At 38.4% G+C, this 26,168-nt stretch overlaps 1 protein-coding gene across 5 annotated transcripts in view; it reads right to left on the bottom strand.

The window, feature by feature from the left end:
• The window catches only part of Lrrc7 (leucine rich repeat containing 7), a 412,851-nt gene that overhangs the window by 193,292 nt on the left and 193,391 nt on the right, over positions 1-26,168 (bottom strand). For all 5 annotated transcript variants that reach the window (XM_005357446.2, XM_026784035.1, XM_013350077.2 and 2 more), the window contains 3 exons: positions 19,165-19,243; positions 7,849-7,938; positions 4,338-4,394 (listed from right to left, as the gene is read on the bottom strand). In XM_005357446.2, the coding sequence (XP_005357503.1) occupies positions 4,338-4,394; positions 7,849-7,938; positions 19,165-19,243 (226 nt within the window). The remainder of the gene's footprint in view (positions 1-4,337; positions 4,395-7,848; positions 7,939-19,164; positions 19,244-26,168) is intronic.

Here is a 26,168-nt window from a genome sequence, read left to right as displayed (position 1 = left end):
ATGTGGAAGTGTGTGTGTGCATATGTGCATGTATGCTCGTGTATGTATACCTGTGTTATGTGTGTGCATTGTGCACATGTTGTGTATATGTATGTAGAAGTGTGTGTGTGTACTGCTAGGCATTCACATATCAGGAAAAACGTAATGTTTCTGAAGCTCAGTTTGCCGTGGGAGAAACACTTAACAGCACCAGCGATGCAGAAGGGATGAAACCATATAAACAGGAGACCCTCCATTTACTAGTTTATGTAGCATAAACTGTTGAACATTTTCAGATTATTCTTTGCATACTTGAAGATTTACCATTTAAATCACAGGTAATTAGAGATGCGGTAGATGATAATGGGGTTTAATATTATTATCAGCCCCAGGGGAACTTTCCTGAACAAAGGTCTCTTCTTGAGTGGATATGCCAACGAACAATTCTTCATTTAACTTTTCCTCTGGACAGGTCTAGCCCTTAGTTAGAGATTGGAGGCTTTTTTTTGGGGGGGGGGAGTTTCCCTATAGTATACTAGGTATTTTAGTGTATATTATTTTGTAAACTGCTAAATAAGTTATTTATAGGTGAAAATAGTAATATGAAAATTAGCAGTGGGCCACAGAAATACACTAAGTTGATTCCAAGATCAGAAGTTGATAATTAAAATCCTCTAGATTCTACAGCCCTTTTGAGGTTCTCACCAGAGTCTATCACCCAGAAGACATGGATTTGTGTTGGATGCCTCTGTCATTAAGCTCCTTCTTTCAATGACCTCTAAGCCTTCTTACCTACCATGTTCATTGGTTTTTCCATGCTAGAGCCATTCACAGCCTTACTTCTGGATTTGCATGGCTCAGGAGAGACTCATTTGATGTCATCAGATTCCTATATAATTTTCTATGTGGGAACATTTGGGAGACATCAATGTTCAGTCCATATGGTGGTAATATCCCCACTGTGATGCATTAAGTCAGCATCCTGCTTATTTACTGCTATCCACCATGATGCAGGCAGAAAAAAAAAAACATCAGTGATAAAGGAGGAGAAAAACAAAGAAACAAAGTCTTTTCCTCGGGGGCACTGATATCTTCTGATGATCCCATTTACAAGTAAGTGAGGGGTCAAATCATAGGAAGAACTTCAAATGGTAGAGTGATGTGATCGGCAAATTAGGGTGCTTTCGTGTGGTGTGAGGGGAATACGCTGAAGAACAGCACTGTCCGTGGGGGTCATCAGCCATGTGGGATTGGCCAAAGGGAATCTCTGATGCAGAAGCAGCAGTGGTATGGTTTCTAGACAGATACACAAGTAGGTTGTGAGCTCTGGAAGACAGAAACTTTGTTCCTGGCTAATGATCCCAGCATGTTCTCTTTGAGTTTCCCTTCTATATCTTATGCTCAGAATTCACTGTCATAACTGAACGGTAGGCCAGCCATGCTGAGCAGCAGACAACTTTGCAGTGGCCCCGGTCATCCCATCTCTTGAAGCCACTCGTATCTTCTGCCTACTCCAGGGTACCAAAGCTCGTAGATCACAGCATATGACAGAAGTCATGGCATCTCACCTTTGAGATCAAATTATAAAAATATCAAGGCTTCCCCTGTCTCTTTCTTCTACTCCCCTACCCAGAGTTCTGAGAGAAGAGTAGCTTTATATGCCCAAGACCCTAACCTCTCACCCAGAATCACACTTGCCAAGCGCCCTAGAGAGCACAGAAGCAGATCCCAGACAGAGAGAACTCTGGGCAGGTGCAGCCCAGTCAACAGTCGGGCTCCCACATTCTGAGATGCCCTGAGCTAGTCAGAAACTGCTTTTTCAATTTTGACACCCAGTTGCTCTCATAACAGAAACAAAGGAGGAACGGAAGGAATGGACAGGTAAGTATCTGTGAATGAAACGGAGCAAACAAAGACAGGTTTCCAGTCACATCTAACGTTCATTTGAGTGACTAGTCCTACAGTGTTTGATCACCACTCAGAACACTCGGTTAAGCAGGTAATTATTTGTGTTGTAAGAAAAATGGGATTGTTGAATCTCAAGATTTTTACTTAGTATCATACGTTCTCTTCAGGGGTCTGCTGTTCTCTGTCACCACATCCAGTGCTGATCTGACTACCCCAATGAGTTTTTAGGCAAATGTGTGAAGCCTTCACTCTCACCACTCTGATAAAGGAGAGCCACAGGGGCATTGCAAGGAGATAGACGGCTTATACCTGTGTTTTAAACCAAAACACAGAGATTCTAGATTTTTGCACACATAAAGCCCATCACATTGCTACAGGAATGCATTATAATATCACAGTTCTCATATACTCTGGAATTTTCTACAGATTGCCAGGCATTTGTAGCTTTTAAGAAAAAATAAGTCAAGAAAATTTTAAAGACCCATCAATGGCCTGCAGCTTGCTTGCAAGTCTAAGAAAACCTAATCTCTTAATTCTTGAGCAGTTATTTTGAAACTAAAATGCCTTTTTCCTAAAACTACATTAGATTTATTTTATTAGAAAAGCAAACTAAAGGAATGTACAAAACTCTCATGTGTCTCTAGGATATAGGTTCAGACGGCATTCAGGTAGGCTATACATAGAACAGTTTTCTTTATTCTGCGGAAGTCTTTATGTAGTTTCCATTCCATAGACGTCAAAACTAATGCATCATGCATTCTCAGTCTATATTTCTCTTCTTAGATTCTTGTTGAGATAGCATAAAACAAACATTCTGAATTGCAAATACCTCTGAAAATGTTTTCTAAATATAAAAGTTATAGCTGTGATATACATAACAGTCTACCAAAGATACCCAGTGTCCTCTAAGAAACATTTACAAAGTCTTATATTTCCAAACAGTCCAGCACATTCTTCAATCTAATTTAATTTTACTCACTACTGGGAGTATGCTGAAGGCCTACATAACACACACATCAATTAAGAGTACTGCTACTCAATGTCTACAAAGTCCACATAATCAATTCATGTTAGATTATAACTTATATATTACAACTTACATCAGAAACATCCTTATAAGGCATATCATATTTTGTATTTCAGACTGAAGCCCTTATATGCTGCCTTTGCAGCTGCTCCTCTGTACACTTAGTGTTTCTCCTAGAACTGAAATGTGTACAATCTGATAAGCAAGCACTGTTCTTACGCCTTGGCTTATGTTCTACCTAGCTGTGGTTTTGCTTTCAAGGTGACAAGCAAAAGCTGTCCAGATGAAACAGTAGCAATAGCTTTCTGTGCAGGAGACCAACACTTGAACATTTACCCCCTCATTTCTACCTGTCTAGGATTCCAGTCCAGGAAAGGCATTACTTATACACAGGTTGCTGTGGGGTGGAGCACATGCCTCCCTTTGAAGCTTTCATCTTAACTGTCACACGGGGAGAATTATCATCCACATGGTTCTCCGGTTCTTCATGTGTTTGTCTAAGCAGATTTAAGGCACGGCTGGGACTCCTCATCAAACCCATGCACTGTGTAGCCGTGATGAAGTGTTCATGCATTGCATCACACATTATTGCACTTAATTTATTGGTGTATTTAGGCTTATTTGCTCAGGGAATAAATTTATAAAGGAAAAAATTAAGTTTTTATACAGCAGAGGAATATGGCTAAAGTTTGTTGAAAGTTTGGAAATACACTGATATACTTGATGTCTTGCAGAACAGAAGTAAAGGAATAAATACTAACACAGTACACATGCAAAGTATATCACTTTAAGTGCATGAAAAAATATTACAAATAGATTTTGATTTTGAAAACCATATAACTATACATGAATGAAGGAAAGTAGGGGAAAACAGTATTTTACAAAGCTGCATAAAATTAGCTTTTGCTTTAAAATGACCTGTATAATTATATAAATCATCTTTTAAAATAGACTGACCAAAAAAAAAAACAGTTTGTAAGGAAATGTGAATATAACCCTTTCTTTTTCACTTGCTAAACCACTTTAGGATTTCTTGAAAAATTTTAGTCTTTTTTACGCTTAAAAATCTCTGGCTTTGACGCGAGACTGTAAACTATCACAACCCACAGTGTAACCTGCAGAGTGAGCACCCTAGACTGACGCTTGGGAAACCGCTGTCAGAATGACAGAGATGCTGGTTTAGACTCTTGGCGAGGGTCTTCAGCCATGAGCAAGACCTCTGCCGGTGAGCAGGTTTGCAGAGCAGGAAGTCTACTATTTCATACAAATCCACCGTGTTTACTGTAGAATTTGACCTTTAGTGAGAGCGTGTGGAACAATTCTGTGAAAATGGCAAAGCTGCCAGAATAAACGTGAAAAGCCATTTTTTTCCCTAGTAGCAAAACATCACAACAGAAACTGTGAAAAAGATGTGGTCACTTACTTTGGTAGAGTTTTCAAGTGATTTTCTCTTAGCTCCAAGATTCGCAATTTGACAAGTCTATAGAAAAGAGTTTCGAAAATTACCTTTTTAGAAACCACTATTTCTATATAAAATAATTCGCATGGCAAGGTGAACAATCGTGGTCACTAATTAGACAGAAATTCTCAGCTGTTTTTAGAACTGTATCAGATACAGTTATTATTATTTTTAACGGGTATGGGTGTTTTGCTTGCATGTGTCTTTGTATACCAAGTGTGTTTGGCCAGTTTTAAAGAAATATGCAAATCCATAATGAGCAGGGTTGCATCATCACTGACCAATGACAAGACATTTTACTAAAACCAAAGGTATTTGATTATATCTTTGAATCCCAGCCTTCTAAGTTTCTAGTGTTTCGTAACAGCACATTATCTTTTATATTTAATAAATACGTGTGTTGAACAGGCTCTTGACTGTCTTTGAAATTTCAGGTGTTATGTTCACTGGAATATAGAAATGCTTTTCTTTTTTTCTTTTTTTTTCTTGGTTTTTCGAGACAGGGTTTCTCTGTGGTTTTGGTTCCTGTCCTGGAACTAGCTCTTGTAGACCAGGCTGGTCTCGAACTCACAGAGATCCACCTGCCTCTGCCTCCCGAGTGCTGGGATTAAAGGTGTGCGCCACCACCGCCCGGTTTATTCCCAAGAGTGGTATTGCTGGGTCCAGGGGTAGGTTGATCTCGAATTTCCTGAGGAATCGCCACACTGCTTTCCAGAGTGGTTGCACAAGTTTGCATTCCCACCAGCAATGGATGAGTGTACCCCTTTCTCCACTATCATTGGTGTTTTTCATTTTAGCCATTCTGACAGGTGTAAGATGGTATCTTAAAGTTGTCTTGATTTGCATGTTTAGAAATGCTTTTCATCAAGAGACTGTAGACAGACCTGGAAGGCAGGCAGAATATTCCAGAGGAAAGAGCCGTCAACTTGGTGTGAACTGAGAAGAGGGCACATTCCTTCTCTACGGCATTATTCAAGTTAGTCAGCTCCACTGCCCTCCTACCTGCAGCTTCCTCGCCAATAGCCTTAAACCCTCTGCTTGAATACTTTAAATGACGTCATGCATGTAACGCACAATTCCTCACACCAGAAGTTCTGGTGTTTGGTCTTTCTGATCTCACTAAAGGACAGTGGAAACACTTTCGTGTGTCATTTTTATTGACTCCAAGATTCACATTTTTCATTTCTGAAAGGATTTGTGCTTGGGCACCCAAGGATCTTCTGTCTGTGAATGTTGAGCAGAAGATGCTGTTTTCATGTTTTTACCTCTTGGGTTACAGCTGTGTTCCCAAAGGACACCTCACACATTATGACGTGAGGTTCGCAGTAGGAACACATTGTTATACGGAACTAGATTGAATTTTATATTTGTTTCCCACAAAGCTCTGCAAAACAAGTACTAAGTGGATTTGCTGAAACCTTGATTTTTAAGGAAAAAAAAAACCTCACTATTTAAACAATTTCACCTGTCATCTCTCTTTAATATGCTTTTAGGTATTTATCCAAGCCTCTTTCCTTTTCCTCCTCTCAAGTTAACTTTAATTTAATTCAATTCTTTATGAAGTAACATGCTTCAGTGCACCAAAGCTCCACTAGTGAGAGTTCCTTAGAGATCTGAAAACCTCACATCCCAGTGATTGTGCTAATATGATGTTATAGACCTATTTAGTCTTTTAAGGATACCAAGCTTCAAGTTGGAAGAGAATTTGAGCATCGTTTTGTCAAACCACCTAGCTGAAGGCAGAAAAAAAATGCTTAGGTAGTGAATTATTACAAGTAAACATCATGTTATTAAACAAAGAATATTTTGATAGATTATATAAAACTTAAATTCTAATTCAAAGTAGCTTTTGTATTGGTATTATGTATCCTCTGGGTCTAAACCTCATACTCATTTTAGAACTACTTAAAGAGAAAGGACAAAAACAAAAAATTCATGACAAAGTGTCTTAAGGAATCAAAAATATTTTGTGATTTTTCTCATCTTAAAGCACATTGTCCTGTAGTTGATACCCAAAGGATAAGTTTAGTTTATAAGGGCTGATGGAACTGGGGAAACAATTACAAATGCACGACCTAAAAAATTTCTTTCATGTGTATGGTTCAGGATGATGAGATGTCCTCATCCATAGAAGTGAAGGAGTCTGGGACAAGTTACTTCATTTACAGTGGGCAAGAGAGATCTCTGTGTGTTAGGTGACTTCATCACCCTACATAATGTCCTACTCATCCCTGCCAAGAGGCAGGTGCTGAATCACACCCAGTTAATCATTTGAACAGCTTCAAAATAATCAACCAAGGCTGACAATGATGTTAAAATGCCTTTGGTGTTTATGACATAAATGCTATCCAAGCAAGTACTCTTGGAAGATTCTAAAACAAAATATGAACAAAAACCAAAGTCATCTAGAAGTTTATCTTTTTATTACATGTATTTATGTTGGGAAAACAGTTTATATATTTGCTCTGCCACTTTCCTAGCCTTATCCAGGGTTAGAAAGTGCTTTCCAGAACCACTAATTTCTGCACAGCTCTGTCACATCACATAGGAGCAACACCGTAGAGTTCATCAAACTCCTATGTGATTTCATAGTTTTCATTTTTAAAATAATGAAAAATACACTTGTCTACAAAACCCAAAGATGACATGAACCATTTCTAGTAACAATTTCAAAGGCAATGATCATAACTATTTTTGAAGTTCTTTAAGCATATTGTGCAAATTGTGTAAATCACTTGTTTACTTTGTATTGTGTCAAATATTTGGGGAGATGGACATTTCTCCTGTAATCACTACCTATTTCCATTTTATCAAAGCTGCCTATGCAGCCACCCACATCCTCCCAAGAGTCCTGGCTTCATGCTCATTTGTAAGGACTCTTTATACAATAAGGCTGTTACTTGTTTTTCTTAAATAATGAAAATGTTTTTCTGCTTTATTTTGCCGTTATCATTTATTCTATATGAAAAACATTTAGATGAGAAGCATAGTCTGTCTACATGTTTACAATGTTGCTCTTTGCTTCCTGCCCATAAAGCAATTTTGCAACCCAAGAGCCATGGGCAGTTTTCCTCCATTTGCTCATAGTATCTGGACTTCTTCTTCTTCCTTTTTTCCAGACAGGGTTTCCTTGTGAAGCTTTGGAACTCATCCTGGAACTCTCTCTGTAGATCAGACTGTCCTCGAACTCACAGACATCTGCCTGTCTCTGCCTCCTGAGTGCTGGGATTAAAGGTGTGCACCATCACTGCTCGGCATGGACTTTCTTTTTTATATTTGACTTTAATTCACCTAAAAATTGTTTCTAATATGTGAAAACATAATTTTATGATAATTATTATAGAACATTTAATTAATATTTATTGTGTATCAATGAGACCCAACTTTAGTCAGTGCTGTTACTCACATCCTGGTACTGGTGAAGCAGTTAGCAGAGGCAAAGCGAGATTACACAGGTTAAATCTCTTATGCTTACCTTCCAAAGTTGGCTGGAAGAAATTCAAGGAAGGCATCATTCAGGTAGAGCTGGGTCAGGTTAAGAAGCTGCGTGAAGCCATCGGGTAGTCTAAAAGGGAGTTAAAGAGTTAGTCACTGCATCAATGTTGCTATAGAAACAACAAAAATTTATTTTAGAGAAAGAGAAAGAAATGAAGTATGTCTTCAAACTCTCCTTTAGTGTGAGTAATGAAAGAATTTATTGAGCATACAGTTACAGCTGGAACTTTAAAAAAAATTGCCTGTTATTAAAATAAATGATCCCTTCCCCCCTCCATGCTGCTCTCTGAGTTGGCAGTGATGCCACTGAGAGCTGGAATCTTATACTGTTGGCTGCACCTTCTGCATCAGCCAAGATATTCTTATGGGAATCTCAAGCTCAGTGATCATGTGACTTTGAGATGAACTGGCTATTCCTAATAGAACAGTCACATCAAGTCAGGCAAGGACTTCTCAGTGGAAGTCTAACAATTTCAGTCAGTCGTTAGCATTTCCCTACAGCTTATCACTGTGACGGTGAAGCCTGGCCTGTGTGAAAATGGACTAAACTGACTCCCACTCCAATGGCAGCTTTACCCGTGTGTATAGATGCAAAGTTGGTTTAAGTCCTGTTAATTAAAGATGACCAAGAACATTGGGAACATATTTGAACAGAATCATAATGGCTGTGAGTGACATTGAAAAGGGAGAGTAATCTTTAGTAGAATTTTAGAAATTAGATGAAACAATTACTTGAAACATGAAATATTTACCCTTTTTATTTAATTGAAATATTCTCCAGGAGACTTTTTCTTAGAACAATATTAGATTTTTTTCCCTATAAATGTATTTCTATTTTAACTCTTTAATATCCTTATCTATAGTCTTGTCTGGACTTCTATAACACATGTCTAAGTTGCCTTTTCCTCACTTTGTAACCTGCTTCCCTGTGGTGACTGCCAGCATCATCCAGACCTCACCGGCCATTCACTCTGCATCCCAGGCTGGCCCCACCCACTACTTTCATCACAGACCTTGCTTCTACTGCAGCCTCCTCACTCCACTTCTGGAACATCATATGTGGATTTTTCCTCATTCTTCCTCTCCATCTGCTCAAACTTTCCTAAGAAATGCTTTCTCCATGTAAAAGAGTAAGTGTTCAGCTGCAACAGAGTGGAGAGGCAGAGCTAGTACTGTGGATACCACCCATGCCTTTCCCTGACCACACCTTCCAGTTTGTCTCTCTGCTCTGTAGCCTTGACTGTCCTGAAACTCTCTCTGTAGACCAGGCTGTCCTTGAACTCATAGAGATCCACCTGCCTCTGCCTCCCAAGTTCTTCTGAGGCACGTGTCAATTTTTGGTCTGTCTTACAAATTCTTAAATGTTCATTATTTTATTTTTGAAGGCTTTTAATGAGTAACTATTTAACTTCCTAAAAAAATAAACCTAAACCTGTTTATTGTGTTATCATGTTATGTAAATCAAATCATATTGTTTATATTTTCCTTAGGCTTTTTAAAAAAACAGCTTTACATATTTTTTTTCCCAGTTTCATTCATTTGAATGGTAAATGTTGGTCTGTCTTGGAAACCCCTGCCATTATGCAGGCACAGCACTGCTTAGCATTTTCCTGAAGATGAAGAGTAGTTATTTCCAGATTTTTACCTTTGTGGTCACAAATGTTTCTTTGGTGAAGTCATTTGAACACATAACCCAATGTTCCTTCACGAGAGGTTTGCATAAATGCTGTTCCCGAAAGTGACATTACTGAGTTGTAGGGAATGCAAGTTTAAATTTACTCAGGATAGCCAAATTTTATTCATAGCTCCGTCCTTTTATAACCCAATGCATCTGCATAAGAGCTTCCTTTTTTGTGTGTGTCCTTTTTATTTCATGTGTGTGTGGGTGTTTTACTTGCCTATGTATCTGTAGACCCTGTGAATACGGTGCCTGAAGAGACCAGAAGGGGGCGTCTGATCCCCTAAAATCAGAGTTAAAGACTGGGCTCCCATAACAGAATCCAGGTCCTCTTCAGGAACAGTCTATGCTCTTCAGGCAGAGCCGTCTTTCCGGTCCTTCTGTTCTTCTTGACCCTTGGTTTTACTATTATTTTTGTTGTTGTTGTTGTTTTGTTTTTTGGTATCACGTTTGCAAACTTGGTAATGTAAAATAGTTTACTTCTTATTAATACAATGATTATTTAAATGATTTATGATGGATTTTAATTTTCATCTTCTGTGGAAAATGTGTTTATTCATTTTGGTTGTTTTCCTACATCTCTACCCTGACTCTCACCCTGTGTTTTTTTTTTTTTTGTATATTGAGCCTGGCAATGTCCCCTGCAAGATGGCATCTTGAGCTAGGGCCTCAGTATAATCTAGGGGCAGTTCTCATTTACTGTGGAGCAGGAGTGAAACAGCCTCCCCCCTCATCTGCTTTGTCTACAACTCTGGAGAATTTTATGCCCTTGAAGCATCCCCCTGAGACGGAGTCCAGCGGAGCTCTTGAATGGTTGACAACACATTTCCTGGGACTCTTGCCAGAATATTCTGCCTTCATTCATTCTAACAGCTGCTTTTTGTCAACCCAAACTAAACACAGAATTCCCTTCTTGGAAATAATTTTCTTTCATTATTTTTTATTAGCACGCTGATTATGCAGATGGGGAGGCTTCACAGTGACATCCTCCATGTAAATGTTATCTTCAGATTTGGTCGGCTCTGCTCCTGCGCCTTTCTCTGTCTCTTCTTGGTCTCTCACAGTTTCTCTTCCACTTCCAAGTCTTCTGGTTTTCTTTGTTTTTAAATTCATGCCTAAAGCTTTCCCCAAATAATTTTAACTTATTGTTTCATTACTTTTTAAAATTAAAAATCGTTGTTATTTATTGTGGGGGACATGCATGCCACAGTGTGTATGGATATCAGAGAAAAACTTTGTTTTTTCCTTCTGATTTTACATGGATTTTGGGGATTGGGTTCAGGATTCTAGATATGTGGATCAAATGCCTTACTCACTCAGCCAGCTTTCTGCCTCCCCCATCCAGCCCTTTTTTGGGGACAGCATCTGGCTATACATCCCAGACTGGCCTTGAATTACTGTATAGTTCAGACTGGTTTCAAAGTCAAATCAGTCTTCTTACCTCAGGCTCACCAGTACTGGGGGTACTGACATGTTTACAGCAACTTTACATACAATAGTTTGGCATGGACTTGTAGTGATTCTTTACAAATTCTCAGGGCACTGTTTTTTTTTTTTTTTTTTTTTTTTTTTTTTTTTTTTTAATTGGTTATTTCATTCTACAACTACCTTGCTCCAGCTTGAATTTAAAGTGATTTTGGTTTTGGATAAAGCTTCCAGGAGGGTATTTGCATAAATTTACTCTTTGGGAAACAGGAATGGGGGAGAGCAGATGATGGGGACTTTATAGTGTAGAGATGAGTACAGACCCCAGACAGAGACCTAGTTCAAAGTCAGTTAATGGATCAGTGTCAGGAGTTGACATTGGAGAATAATCTGTAGGAGAATGAACTTAGAAGGTTTTGAATTATCATCCTACAGGTGTGGCCTTGGTCCTACAGAAAGCAACTTCACTGAATAGTTACTGTTCTTCATGTCTTCTTTTGTGTGCACTGGAGCCTGCATGCCTTCTACATGGTAGTTTCTGGCAATGTCAGAGAGGTTATACAGATTTCTAATGAGACTTAGCCATTATCCTTCTTTCATATCACAAGAATTCATTACGACTTTAGAAAAAGGAAGAGCCATAAACACATGTAAAAATGAAAGAAAGAAAAATCAGACCCTGCCAATTTATCTCAAGAGTCACTTCCAGATGAGAGTAAAGGCGCACTGCTGTACTACTTGAACTCGTGTGTGGTGAGACAGGAGGATTGTGAATTTAAATTTATCTTGAGCTATATAGCAAGGTTCGGTCTCAATAAACCAGGGGGAAAGTCACTACAAATTTTTAAAAAAGAATAAAACAGGCCCTCGAAAAACCAAAAAAAAAAAAGAATAAAACATGAACTTTCTAGTTATGGGATATTTGAAGTGTGGGCCTTCCTTAGTCTTCTCTTTGTAGGTGGCAATAAATGGAATCTTATTGTTCACTCTGATCAGCAGCTTGCTTCCCTATTACTGCTTCTGTGGCAATGTTTATACAACTTGGAAACTAATAATGACAGAGAATTTCCATTAGGCTTAAAAATTGACCATGTGAACCTTATTTAAAATGAAAACTTGGATTAATAAACATAAATTGTATGAAAAAACCAGCATACAAAGTAATATTTTAAACCCAGTTATACACATACATGCTGACATTTTACATGGGCCTTTCTACTTAAAAACACATGGGCTGTTGGCATGGTGTGCTGAATTTATCAGGGCTGTATTTTATCTCAACTTACTTCAGTATAAATTCAATAACTAATCTCTCTACAAGAGATGAAAAATGAATACTGCCTTCTCGTTTCCCTCACGAAGTTCTCATTTATCTGGCAGGAAGCTTCTAGCAATTGCTTATAGTAGCACTGAGGAATTTTTTATTGTTAGCAAGGATAAATCAATATTACTTCAGGATAAGAAGTCTTCTAAACTGTCTCATACTGTACTGTGAAAATATAGACGATAAGGTGGGCTAGGCATTATCTTCATGATATTTGTAGCCAGTAAATTTACTTGGGAAAACATTTGGCTTTTATTAACTTTACGTCACAACTGTAGTTTCTAATCCCACTGTAGGACTAATCCCACTGACGAATTCTTCTGTTTTTGTCAGAGAGCCTGAGAAACTGTGAGGGAGAAGAAATCCCTTAGAAAGTGATGAGATGGATATCATGGGTTCTCATTAGCATCCAAAGTAGTCATGGAAGCCAATAACATACACAGTAAAGATAATCTGATAGTAAAATGACTTTACACTCTTTAAATAATTTGATGGTTTTCCAGTTGATTGATTTGTTAAAATAAAAGTGTTAAAATTAAACAGTTCTCCTACATAAACATTTTTTAATTTCTTGAATTAAAATGTATGTATTCTACCCACCATGAAGGACAGACAACAGTAGACACAGATACTCATACATGAAGAAACACTCAGACACGCAGTACTGGAACTAAAGCTAAAAGTTCTGGGCTTGAACTGCAATTCTGTTAATATCTGTGTGACCTTTGAAACACGTTTCCTTCAGCAGACTGAGTTTCCTCACTCGTGAATGGTGATTCTAGCACCAGCTACTCAGATGTGATTCCACAACCAAACGCTCACTTGTTTTGTGGTCAGAACCATGTGATAACAATCACAGTTCTTCTCGTTAGTGTATTCTTCCTATATTAACTAGAACTCTGTTGTAAATATATTTTATAACCGCTTATTTTCATCACTGAGCAATAATTTTTAGATTTACTGCAGACAACTTTGCTTCAGCTTTCTTTTCTCTTACTGTGTTTTCTTTAAAAGTTAACTAAAAATTTTAGACACCAGATCTATAATAGGATGGTTAAGTTTCACTGAAGTAAGTTTTATATGTTGTAATTAAGGGTCAATGTATAGACTCTAATTGGGATGACACTATGTATATAAATACTTTCATTTATATGGGTTTAAATTAAGAAATTGGTGTATGACATTACAGAATACTTGGTAAAGTAATAAAAAAATGAATTGCAACCCCACCTCCTTCACACAGCTATGATGTGCATTTCACCTGTTTTTTTTTTCTTTAAAAATATTTTTTAACAATAAGAAAATTTGTTTGAATTGCATTTTTATTTCTCCTTTATTTTACAATTATTTTTGCAGTGTTGTTGTATAAAAGGTGTCTAAATAAAGTATAGAACATCTTCAGACACTTCTGAGAGTAAAGAGGGGTTTGTGTTGACTGTACCCTCGCATGAACACCATGATAAGCAGAAATCATTATGTGTAGCCTTTCCACACAGTAACATACTACTGGCTTCCTTGACATTGAATTCTGGATATTTATTTTTAATGTATTTCTATTTTATATGTATGTGATGTGTATGTACATGAGCACACATGCAGAGGCCAGAGGACAACACTAAGTATATTTCTTTATTGGTTTCCATTTTATTCTCTTGGGGCACTGTCTTTTCCTGAACCTGAAGCTCTCCATTTTACCAGTCTGGTCTGTCAGAGAGCTCTTAGGATGCTCCTCACTTTGTTCTTCACAGCTGGAGTTATGGGCACAGGGTGGCACTCCCAGCTTCTGTGTGGGTGCCGGGGACTTGAACCCAGGTCCCCATGGCTGCACAGGAAGTGATCCGTTCATTGGCCACCTCCACAGGCAGATTTCAAATGTTCTTGAGAGTTGAAAATATATCTTTGATTCATAGCAAAGATGCTTCATAGTGAGAAGAACCAGGGAATTAAACACTAGTTTCAGTTATTTATTATGGTAAATAGCAATGAAAATAGTTACATACTTTGTAAGGTTGTGGTTATGTAGCTAGAGACCAGAGAGGCAGGGGTTTCCTAGTAAACCTCCGGCTGAGACCAGAGAGGCAGGGGTTTCCTAGTAAACCTCCGGCTCTGTTTTCTTACTGAGTAGTTACTTTTAGGTTTATTTTAATAACGTTCACTAACAGCTGAGAGCAAACCAAAATAGTGATTCTAAAAAGCATAAATTTTATGTTTTCAGTGTTTTCACCACTTAATATTTCATATTTTTTATGGAAAAAATTAAAAATAAATGAATAAAAATCAATAAAAGCAAATCTATCTTTTGAAAAGACCAATAAAACTTAAAAATTGCTAGCTAGCATGATCAAGCCAACAATAAGACTCAAAGCCAATGATGTATGAGAGAAAAACACCAGAATACAGAAATAGAAACAGTCAAGGACCAAGAAAACCTAAGTGAAAACAGCAAGGTGTGACTTGTACAAAGTGCACAGGTTTCTGAACAACTGTTGCTGCTAACACCCCTGAGGAGAAATAGCTGATTTGGGTAGCTTATTAGCTATCGAGTGAAGGCTAACAGCCATAGTGGGAAACTCAGACTTAATAGCTGCATGGAAGAAGACCACCATCACTTAAGGGATAGAACTAAGTCTATACAAATTACTATAGGGAATTGAAGAGAAGATTTCTCAACTCGCTTCATCAAAAACGGTTTTACCTTGATAACAAACTGGAAAAAGGAATTAGCAGAAGCATACAATGGGTATATTTTATGAAATCAGCAGACAGAACATTAATAGATATTAATAAATCAGGGCAATTGAAAATATAAATGAGCAATAGTCATGACTAAACAGTTTGTCCTTTGGCAAGCACGAACGACAGGAAGCATTGAAGAATGTGAGTCACCATAAAACCAAGTGATCACAGATCTTACAAATCAGCTATGGCTAAACTCAACACCCACTGAAAATAAGCACCCTGCAAAACAGATACCAAAGTTGTGACAACTTTAGTGTATGGTGGACCTGTTTTTTTCTGTGTTCTCAGTATTGGGAGTTTCTTATTAGCTAACAGAAAATGGCTGTGTAGTGGGATGCCACATCCTTAATTATCTTCATGACTCACCCTCACTTAGTGTTGACCTTGAGGAAGCCAGATGCTAGGTAACAAGTTGCATCTGGAGATAATTACACAGCAGGGAGATGCTCCCTTTAGATTCCCACAGTATCTTTAGGAGTAGCCAGCAGAAATCTGGGATCTCAGCTCCCTGTGTGAGAAGGGAATTCTATAACAGCCCAATTGAGCTCTGGAGTGGACTCTTGTTCCTCTGAAAAAATAACTGTTTCCTTGGCTTCTGGAGGTGAGACCATGAACCAGCAGCTGAGATTGGTCATGCACAAGTTCCTGAACCAGGAACTCTGGAAAATGATGGTAGTCAAACAAGCTGTTGAGCCCACAGCCGTTTATCACACAGAAGGAAAGTAATATAGATTTCGGTACTCAGAATAAGATCTCTGCTGCGACAGCTTCCCAAAAAATGTGGCTTTGGAACACAGAAGAGGAGACTGTTCAAATCCAGAGAGAAAAAACCCACAAATACAGGCCATGACAGACAGAGACTGCATTTCCCTGCGTGAATCTCACTTGGAAGACCTGCCAATGAGGGTGTCAAAGGAAGTGAAGGCCGGTTATGGGGCCTTCCCTTAACTTGACAGAGGGTCTGCATGAGAAAAGAAGAAGCAACAAAGATAATGAAAAACTGACAGCGCTGTCTGTTTTCACTTCTTTATTCAATGTGAGGTCCTACAAGATAAATAAGGCAAGAAAAGTCAATATTCAGCAAGTCGATAAAAACAATGAAATAAGACAAATTCACAGACAACATGGTTGCTTACACCGAACCTCTCCCCAAATGTTTAGAAACCGTCCAGTAGAATTAAGAAACAAGGTTTAGGTAGTTTTACAAGATATAACATAAATATATAAAATTGAATTTTTAAATATACATGGCAAAAATAAATGGATTAATAAAAATTATCCACAATAGCATAAAATGTAAACTCATGAGAATAAATAAGGTATGTATTATTTGCATGTGGAAAATCTACAAAATAGATTAAAAAATTTTAAAGATATGAAAAAGGCTTGGAAACAATTTCAAATTTCAGTTTCTCAATATTTCTGAGATACTAATTCTAGCCAAATTGGCCAACTGATTCAATGCAATCCCTGTCAAAATCCCATCAGACATTTATATCTTTGAAGAAACTGGGAAGCTGATTGTGAAATTTATATAGAAAAGTAAAAGGCATCTACTAACTTGTATGATTATGATAAGAAAGTTAATGAGGGCTTATATTACATGACTTCATGATTTACAATGCAGCTATATATAGTAATTGAGAGAGTATCGGTGGCGTAAAGACAGGCATATAGATTGGTGTAAAAACAGAAAAGAAAACAGAAATGGACCCAAACACATATAACCTGTTAGTTGTCATTAGAGGCTCCTGGCAGCCCTATTCAGGCTGGTACTATTCCTAATAATGGATCAGGAGCAATTGGACACAGACATCAGAGAAAAGCCTCATGACCATTAAGCCCTGCTGATTTGCAGAAGTCTAAGCCAAAGGGAAAGCCCGAGTTACGAAAGATGCAGAGCAAAGCTTCAGAAGACCAAGCAGGACTCTGAACTTAGCAAAGTTTCTTAGGCAGGAAACAGGGATGCGTGCTATTAAACAGGACTTCATACAAACGTAAAAGCCTCTCCGTGAAGGGTGATATTTAGAGTGTGAAGGAACAAGGGACTCATACTGCACCCGGAATCTGAAAATAACTTATAATTCAGCATTAAAAAGGCAAATCAAGAAAAAAAATTGAATTGCTGCCAAAGAAACAATACCTTTAATTAATATGCAGAGAAATATGCTGATCGGACACCATAAATGTAAATTAAAACCACAAGGAGACAGCATATCTACCAGACTGCCTGAAATCAAAGAAATGAGAACTTATGATGGTGGATGATGGCAAAGAAACAGCCACCATTTGCAAAGGTTCGTAAGCATCTCCTAAGCTCAGGTACATGAGTTCTGTACTCCCCGTTGAACTGGCCCAGGCATTTAAGCAACCTAAATGACATCTGGGCATGAATTTCTCCAATGTCTACACACAGTTCCTACCATCAAGGGACCTGTGATTTCTCTGCAATGGGACATTCCTGCCAATAAAGGGACTGGTATGTAGACAAACTGACAGCCAACAAGATGAGTTAAAACAATCTGACACAGACAACAGCCATTCATAATGCTTTCTGGAAAAGACAGCCGGGCTAGAGGAGTTCTGGGGGTGTTGAAATGATTTAATTGATTACAGCTAATGACTAACTACCTGTAAAAATATACTCAGTTGCATACCTAAAATGGGGATTTTACTCATTTAGCTTTAAAAAGTCTGAATTTGAAAATGGACATACTACTTAAATCTGCTTCTCTATTGACTGTGTTTTTATACCCTCCCCAAATGGTTGATGTTTAAAGTGTTAAGTGTATTTTGATGAAATAGGTAATTTAAATGTTTCACAAGTTTAAATATATGAAATGAGTTTGGAAGTAGCTTGATAAACCTAGTTTTTAAATTCTCAGTGTTGTAATTTTATTATGACTTCAATCCCCCAAGACTTGAAATTACTAAACAATACATTGTTCTAGAAAATAAAGAAAACAAACAAATAACAGACAATATGTAAAGCAGACCAGCTCTTCATCCACCCTGTGTGTCAGGCTTGGTATGAGAGGCTGGTAGCTCCATTAGGTTGAGATGCTGAGAAAAATGCAATTGTTGTAGAGTTGGGAAAAAAGTTTTCAAGATCTGGATTTGTTTTCCCCTTCCATATTTTAGTATGAGGTAGAAACTCTGATTTTGAAGCATATCACATTGCTTAATGTATTGTATTTTCTACTAGGGCGTGCATATTGTTTCTTTAGTTATCAACTGTAAATTTCCTTCTCATTTTATTGTGTCCTCTGGTGCAAAACTCTAACCAGCCTCTTTGTGTCTTTTGAGAATATTCCCCTAGCTGAGAACTCCAGCCTCTTCTACTCATGTGGACAAAGTCCTGGAGGCTTTTACTGTCCGCTTCATGTAATTAAGATGGCGCCTCTCTCTGAAGACCACCATCTGCACTCCAGGTCCAGTCTGCTTCAGACTTTTTCAGGTACTAAGATGTCAGCAGCCTTTCTGGGTTCTATTTCTACTACCATCTTACCTGTCTATGTTTCCACAGATCTCTCACTCCAGGACAAATCTGAGTCAGCAAGATAGTCACATGTTGAGTTTCATTTTCCCACGAGATTTCTTAGCTAATAGATTCTGAACCACAAACAACCTTTTTATTTTCTGCTAGAATCTTTAACATTCACATCTCTCCATCTACTACACCTTTAGGCTTTTTTGTTTACTGTAGCTGCTATTTCTGTGTCCCAGGCACTTCTTATTTGGAGTCAGACTCAATTTCTTTGGTGGGGACACTCAACTCTTAAAGCATTTGTGGGCACCTTTAAATTTCCTCTATCAGGTCCATGATGCTAATTTCTCACCATGACTGCAACCAATATCTATTTTCTTGATTTTGACTCTCACCCTTGGAATACTGCTGAGAATTACAGAAAACCAATGCCCTACTGTGCCAGCAGGGTCTCCCTTCTCATTCATGCTTTTAAACCATCTTAATGAAACCCCAAGCGCTTGGTAGCTTTCCTACCATTCTGATAACTAAAACAATTGATTTTATGTTCAAAACTATTATCACAAAAGTTCCATCTAAGCACACCATAAGCCAATGTAAATACAAATAGAATATAAGTAAAAATCAAATAATTTATACTCACTTAGAAATAGGATTGACACTGGCTTCAATAATGGTTAAACACTTACAGCACTTTATGTTTTCTGGAAATTCTTGTACACCTAAAAAGTCAGAAAAAAAAAAAAACAAAGACATGAGTTCAGGAATATATCCCAGCAAGTTTATCAAAGCTCTGATTCCTACAGTAAGAACAAACTAGCCAAACCACCAAGTCTGGATCTAAACTCCATGTAGGGCAAACATTCAAGCAGAGATGGTATCTGAATATGACAAAGCCACACAAAAAGACAGGTATACACACAATTTTTCTTATAAAATGAACATCAGATAATACTTTAGGATAGTCATAGCTGGAAGCTGCATGTAAAATCAAGGATAACCGGATTTGGCTCTTGACCAACTCTCAGGGATGAAAATAAAAGTAGCCTGGTGACACGGTTTGTTGTAAGGATTCTGACTGTAAAAACACCACCACACATCCACACTCCCACCACTGGCTTTCAGCTGAGAACACGGAACTGTTTGCCCTCCCCTGTAGGAACACCCCAAGCTCACTTCTAGGAATCTCTGGGCATTCAATCTTCTAATGCGTAGGCTGGGTTTGGAGTCAGGCTGAACTGGCCTTCACATGAGAGCTTCCACTGGTCACCAATTACATGGGGCATTGAGTTTTATAGGCAAAGTGGTATGTTTGCTTTAAAAATGGGCATTTTCCTCATTCACAAGCAGCAAATGACATCAGTCAATATTTATACCCCAATTGAGGACACTGTGTTGATACTTCTCCGATGTATTCATTTCAGTAAATATACCACAAAATCTAACTTGATTATATTCACAAAATTATTGAAAAAAAAGGCAAACAGCATTTGTACATTCTGATCTCAAGGCATCTTAGAGATAAAGCTTTTAACATCACAGAATTAATAAAATCTGTATTAACAAATTATTAATTACTTGAAGAAGATAGATACAATAGGTTATATAGTTGATATATCTAATTAATTCTGTTCTTTATACTCTTGGCTTTTAAAACATGAAGTTTTATGTTTTACGCTGAGTCGAGCTCTTGAAGTCCAGTTGAGAGGGAAAAAGGATCATATGAGTAGGGGTGGGGTGTGGTGGGGTCAAGATCATGATGAGGACACCCACAGAGACAGCTGACCCGAGCTAGTGGGAGCTCATGGACTCTCGACTGACAGCTGGGGACCAAACTAGGCCTTCTGAATGTGGGTGACAGTCGTGTGGCTTGGTCGTTTTGTGGAGCCCTGGCAGTGGGACCAGGTGCATGAACTGGCTTTTTGGAGACCATTCCCTATGGTGGGATACTACTTTCAGCCTTGATGGGGTGGGGCGAAGGAACTTGGTCCTGCCTCCACATGACATATCAGGCTTTATTGATCCTCTGTGGGATCTCTGAGGAATGGAGGGAGGGAGGGGGGAGAAAGTGGGAGGAGGGAGAGGGGAGAGAGAACTGTGGTTAAAATGCAAAAATGAATAAAAAAATATGAAGCTTGGACATTTTTAATGCTCCTGCTTTGGGCTGGGGTTGTAGCTCTGTGGGCAAAGTGTTGGCTGACGTGCAGGGAGTCTTGGGCTTGATTTCCCAGCACCACATATATAAGGTATAGCGATGCATATCTTCAATCCCAGGAAAACTGGGAGATGGAAAGAGAATGGTCAACCTTGGTACTTAGTAGTTCAAGGCCAGCTAGGGTTACAAAAACCCTCTTTCAAAAGGAAAAAAAAAATCTCCATTTGACCATCATGCTTGTTCATTCTTCTATCAGGAAACAGTACATATAAGGTAATAAAGAAATCTGAGATTAATCAATTTATCATTCATACCTGGTATGAGGAGGGGAGACAGAAAATCATGAATAAATTTAACCTTTGGTTAGGAGATTTAATTTTTTGCTTTTACTTGGGTTTTTCTATCTGAGGAAGACAGGATACCCTGAATAAAGCCACATCATCCACCCAGGCTCATATATGATTGAGTGTAATGCACACATATGTGCCCAATTACAAGGGTAAACTCTTGAGATTGATACTGAGTGTCCTCCTCAACCTTCCTTCATCTTATTTTTTGAGAAAGGATCTGCCACTAATCCCAAAGCTCACTTATTTGGCAAGACCTCAGGTACCCTCCTATTCCACATCTTCAGTGTTGGGATCACAGCAGACCACCACACCTACTATTTTAAGTTGATGTTGGGGAGCAGAGCTCAGAGTTAACTGTTTGAATCACATCCCTGCCCCTTAGAGAAGCTCTTAAGCTTGTAGTTAAAAGAGCTTTCAGCTTTCTCTAATGATAAAAGGGCTTCTGAAGTCAACCTGTATTTTTAAAAATGGCTTTAACTGTATGTCCAAGTATGAAAAGAAACATTTCTTTCTGAACAGAAGTTAAGTTTGGAACCCAAATGTAGGAAAAAAAGTCTTTTCATTATTAAGCACCGAGCTTAACAACAATAGAGCATTGGTCCCCGAGTCTATAAATAGACACCACCCAGAGGGAAACCTACCCGGAGATTTCTGTGACATGAACGTTGTCTTATCATCTCATTTTCCTGATGTTTGCTTTATTTGTTGTAAGTTTTGCCTGTCCTCATTATTTTCTCACCCAAACCCAGGTTTAAATACCATCTATTATATAGGGAAATTTAAATTCTAACATTTGCATGAGGATTTATTCAACTAATCCCCTTACTTCTTAATGCCTATTGTTGTGGCTTACATTGCATCTTAAATTGAATGAGACTAGAAAAGAACAACAGAAAAAAGAACAACTAAACAAAATAAAATACCACTGTCATACTTATGTGTTAAGGACATTGTTATTAATGTTTTAATATATTCTTAATTTAGGTTCCTGAAGAAGGGGAACAGTCACACATTTAACATGTTTTCCTGAGTGCTTACTGTGTTGGGAAGTGGTGAACTTTGAGGAAACAAATGGGGGAAAAGATGGGAAAGATGGGGAATTCTTTTTATTTAAGTTTATATTTTATCAGGTGAAAAATATACATGTAAATGTAAATATATACTGTGTTTTAGCAAGGAGTAGGAAAACCACAATGTAGTCAGACATTGGGGTTCATTAATGTTTAATTTCCTAGGATTTACCTAGAGAAACAATGGCAACTTGGCAAGTGCTTGTTAAATTGCCTCTAAATTATATTTCACATCAATAACGTGAAGCATTGAATTAAAATACATTTAAGATATGGAAAGAAGCAGTTGATTTTGATACGGAGGATGTAGGTTTTAATTACCTATATTAAGATAAAAAGGATAATTATCTCTTTTCAAACAAACAAAATGTCACAGACTTTCTAAATGCCACATTTAAATGATCGAGAGCTCCTTCAAATTTATAAGAAGCATTTCTTGCTTATAAATTTTTGTGCAGATGAATATATGTAAGTATGGTTGATATATGCTGAATCTTCTTTTTTCTGAATTGCATGAATTACATAAATACATCATATAGTTTACTCTGTGCTATAAGTACTAAATGCTAGAGAAAAAATTTACAGTGCCGCATCTTACATAATAAAACAACAAAAACATAGCTAATAAAACGTTCCATTTTTATTTTACTTATTACCGATCTTTGAAGTTGTGCTTTCTTTATTTTGAGGAGAAAAGGCAGGTTACTTGTGTGCTGAACAAGTTTGTTAGACCCTGAGAATTAACAGATGAAATGCACAGAGAAGAATGTTATAATGAAAGACCCTACAGACCCCCTCCTCAAAACCCACAGCTAGCATGCTCCCAGGGGAACATCCTGTTTGCTTTAAAATAAAAAAAATTCTCCGGGTCAGCAGCCAGCCTGCTCTTGTAAGAACATCCCATGTGCTTGAGGAAGCAGAATGTCTTTGAGATAGGAAGATTGCAAGGCAGGATGTCAATAAGATAGGTAAGATAGGACATCAACAAAGCAGGTTGACTGCAAAACAGAATATCTATAAGACAGGAATAGTCATGCCCCCCACCTCATTCCGATAACCATGCTTTTGCTTCTGTAAACTTGCTTCTGCTGACACCCCGCCGCATTCCGGATTGACCGATAACCAAGCTTTTGCTTCTGTAAAACTTGCTTTTTGCTCTTCCCTATAAAAAGCCCGCCCTCCAGTTGGCAGGCGTGCAAGTCTTCCGAGAGATCTTGCTGCCCACAGGACCTGTGTCTACTCAATAAACCTCTTGCGATTTGCATCTGTGCGGTCTCGGCCTGTTCCTTGGCGTCGGGGAGGTCTCCCCGAAAAAAGGTCCTCTCCGAGGGTCTTTCATTAACACTTTATTTCAGTCTCAAGAATTTCTAAAAGAATGACTAACAAAGCAAGTAAGATTTAGTGCCTGGCCAGGATTTTAAATCCGCACATCTCAGATACTGTCATGTTTGCCTATTTTGAGAAACACTAGTGAAATCTAGGATTTTATAATTTCTAGCTATATATAGTCAACGGTGTAGTACTTAAGACAGGGCAATCCACAGACTCTGATGCAAACTTGCTCTCTTCAGGGTGCCAGCCAGAAGAAATTAGAGCTACTGTCTGTTTAGAGGGGAGGTGACAGGAGAACCACAGAGTGACTCTACCACTCCTCCCACCGACTAGCGCTGCTTGACTTAGACAAAACATCTCGTTCTTCTCCTAAAAAGTCAGTTCTGCGGCACAGATGAGCTCGTGTGAGCTCTGAAACGGACCAATTAGAGCTGTTCAAAGAAGATAATTAGATTGGAACTATTTTTGCAATAATTAGGACTGTAAGAAATTTAAAATTTTGATGTATAATGAAAGACCCTACAGACCCCCTCCTCAAAACCCGCAGCTAGCATGCTCCTGAGGAAAGGCCTGTTTGCTTTAAAATAAAAAAAATTCTCCGGATCAGCAGCCAGCCTGCTCTCGTAAGAACATCCCATGTGCTTGAGATAGGAAGACTGCAAGGCAGGATGTCAATAAGATAGGACATTAACAAAGCAGGTTGACTGCAAAACAGGATATCTATAAAGATAGGAACAGGATGACTATTGCCAAACATCCATGCTGAGAGACGAAACCATTCATGCCCCCTGCCTCATTCCGATAACCACGCTTTTGCTTCTGTAAACTTGCTTTTTGCTCTTCCTATAAAAAGCCCGCCCTCCAGTTGGCAAGCACGCAAGTCCTCTGAAAGACTTTGCCACCTGCAGGTACCTGTGTTTACTCAATAAACCTCTTGCTAATTGCATCCTGTGGCCTGGTCTCAGAGTGTCCTGGTTCTGGGGTCTTCATTGGAGAAAAAGGTCCTTTCTGAGGGTCTTTCATATAAGAAGGTAAACGTTAATTTTACTTTGTACATGTCTCTATAGAAGGTTTCTAAGGACACGTGGCCTATAGCTCAGAGTCTACAGGGTAAGTAAGGACTGACAAGGAGACTTCAGAGGACAATTTACAGCATTCTGCCAAGCCAAAGTGAAAGTATAACTGTTGGATTAGTGAGCTGGAGAAACATCTGGGGATGCTTTGCATTTCACCCCCATGGAGAGGAAAGAGGGATTCAGGAACCACATTATGGGAGGTATCCTTTACTTGGGAGAGCCTGCCTGCCTCAGTAGCACTACATAGAAAAACCAAATGCTGGCAAAGTCATTAGTAACTGGACACAGACACACAACTGAACTTGCCTCTGGGACATATCTTGGGAAAAGTATAAAGTTTTTATGACCTTGATCCATAGTATATTCATAGAGGGATACTTGTGACTTGGTCCAGATGCAGTGAACAAGACCAATTCTGTGTTCCCTTTCTTTACTCCAATAATAGAGGTTCTGAGTGAGATTTTTGTGAACTGGTCTATTTAACATTATTTTGTATTTAATGTTTACTTCTCCCTTCATTTTCACTAGACTGCTTCAGTGAGCATTCCATTCACCTATATTTTGATAGAAGGTGCTGTGGCCCTGAGGGCAGTGTAAGATTCAGCTCCTTTTTACAGTGGGTGAAGGGTGCTGCGTGAGAGGGAAGACTCAAAACAGCTCTTATAAGTTCAATTTCATTCTCTTCAAACTACTTGTAAGGATGTACAGACCATGGAGAATTTATCAATCATGCATTTTTGAAAACATCCTGCAGTGACCCCGAGACTCTGAGCCCTAGCTGACAGAAGTCTGAGAGGGCTTCAGAGGGTGAAGGGATGACACTCTTCCCTTGTATTAACCTGGCTGCTGGTATGTTTCATGCTTCATGTCCTCATGAAGACACCAGAGTTTAAAGCCTGGTGCTGGACTGTGGAGGTGACAAGAGAAACAGATTTGATTTTCATTATCATGGGGTGATTTAATGGAGCAAAAGAGGCTTTGAGTTTATTTGACCCATGGTGAACAGAAGAGATTCTAAAGACAGGGAAAGTAGACCTAAGATGCAAGAGATAGTGATTTTTGCTGAGTTCTGCAGTAATGGTGTTGAAGTAAGGAATTTTATAGGGCAGGGTACCCACGGGCACAGTTATCGCATGATGATTATGACCATGTGCTGCCATTTGCTCCCTAACCCATTCAAAGCATCTCTAGTAAATTCCTGGAGAATTTGCAGCACCGACAGTCAGAGGTTCTCTTCTGATATTCTCAAAGGTTTAAAGATTTTTAAAAATCTGTTAACTTCTTCTGCCCTTGACTCCAGAACAGAGAGAATCCCTTTCTTCCTGCAGATGAGGAGTGTGATTCGTTCCGTGTTTCATGAGTGCTTTAGGAAGGGGGTGGAATAATTGGCACATCACTATAACACATAATAACCCTTCAACTATGATTGCCTCTTATTACAACTAACAATAGTGATTTTGCCCACCATGGTGCTGCTCAAATCTATTCATGTATAGAAATAAGTTCCAGAGGATGAGAGAAAAACCATGACTTAATTGCTGGAGAATTAGGAAGTACTTTCAAATTAATTCATTTTCATTAAAGTCCTTATATTATGGTATCATCTTCTCTAAGAAGCTTTGACAAGTCAACAATCAAGCTTGAAATAAAATCACTGACTAGAC

The sequence above is a fragment of the Microtus ochrogaster genome, chromosome 21 (genome assembly GCF_000317375.1).
Source record: "Microtus ochrogaster isolate Prairie Vole_2 chromosome 21, MicOch1.0, whole genome shotgun sequence".
Classification (NCBI taxonomy): Eukaryota; Metazoa; Chordata; class Mammalia; order Rodentia; family Cricetidae; genus Microtus; species Microtus ochrogaster.
The sequence above is the reverse complement of the archived record's forward strand: the minus strand, read 5'-3'. Positions and strand labels throughout refer to the sequence as shown.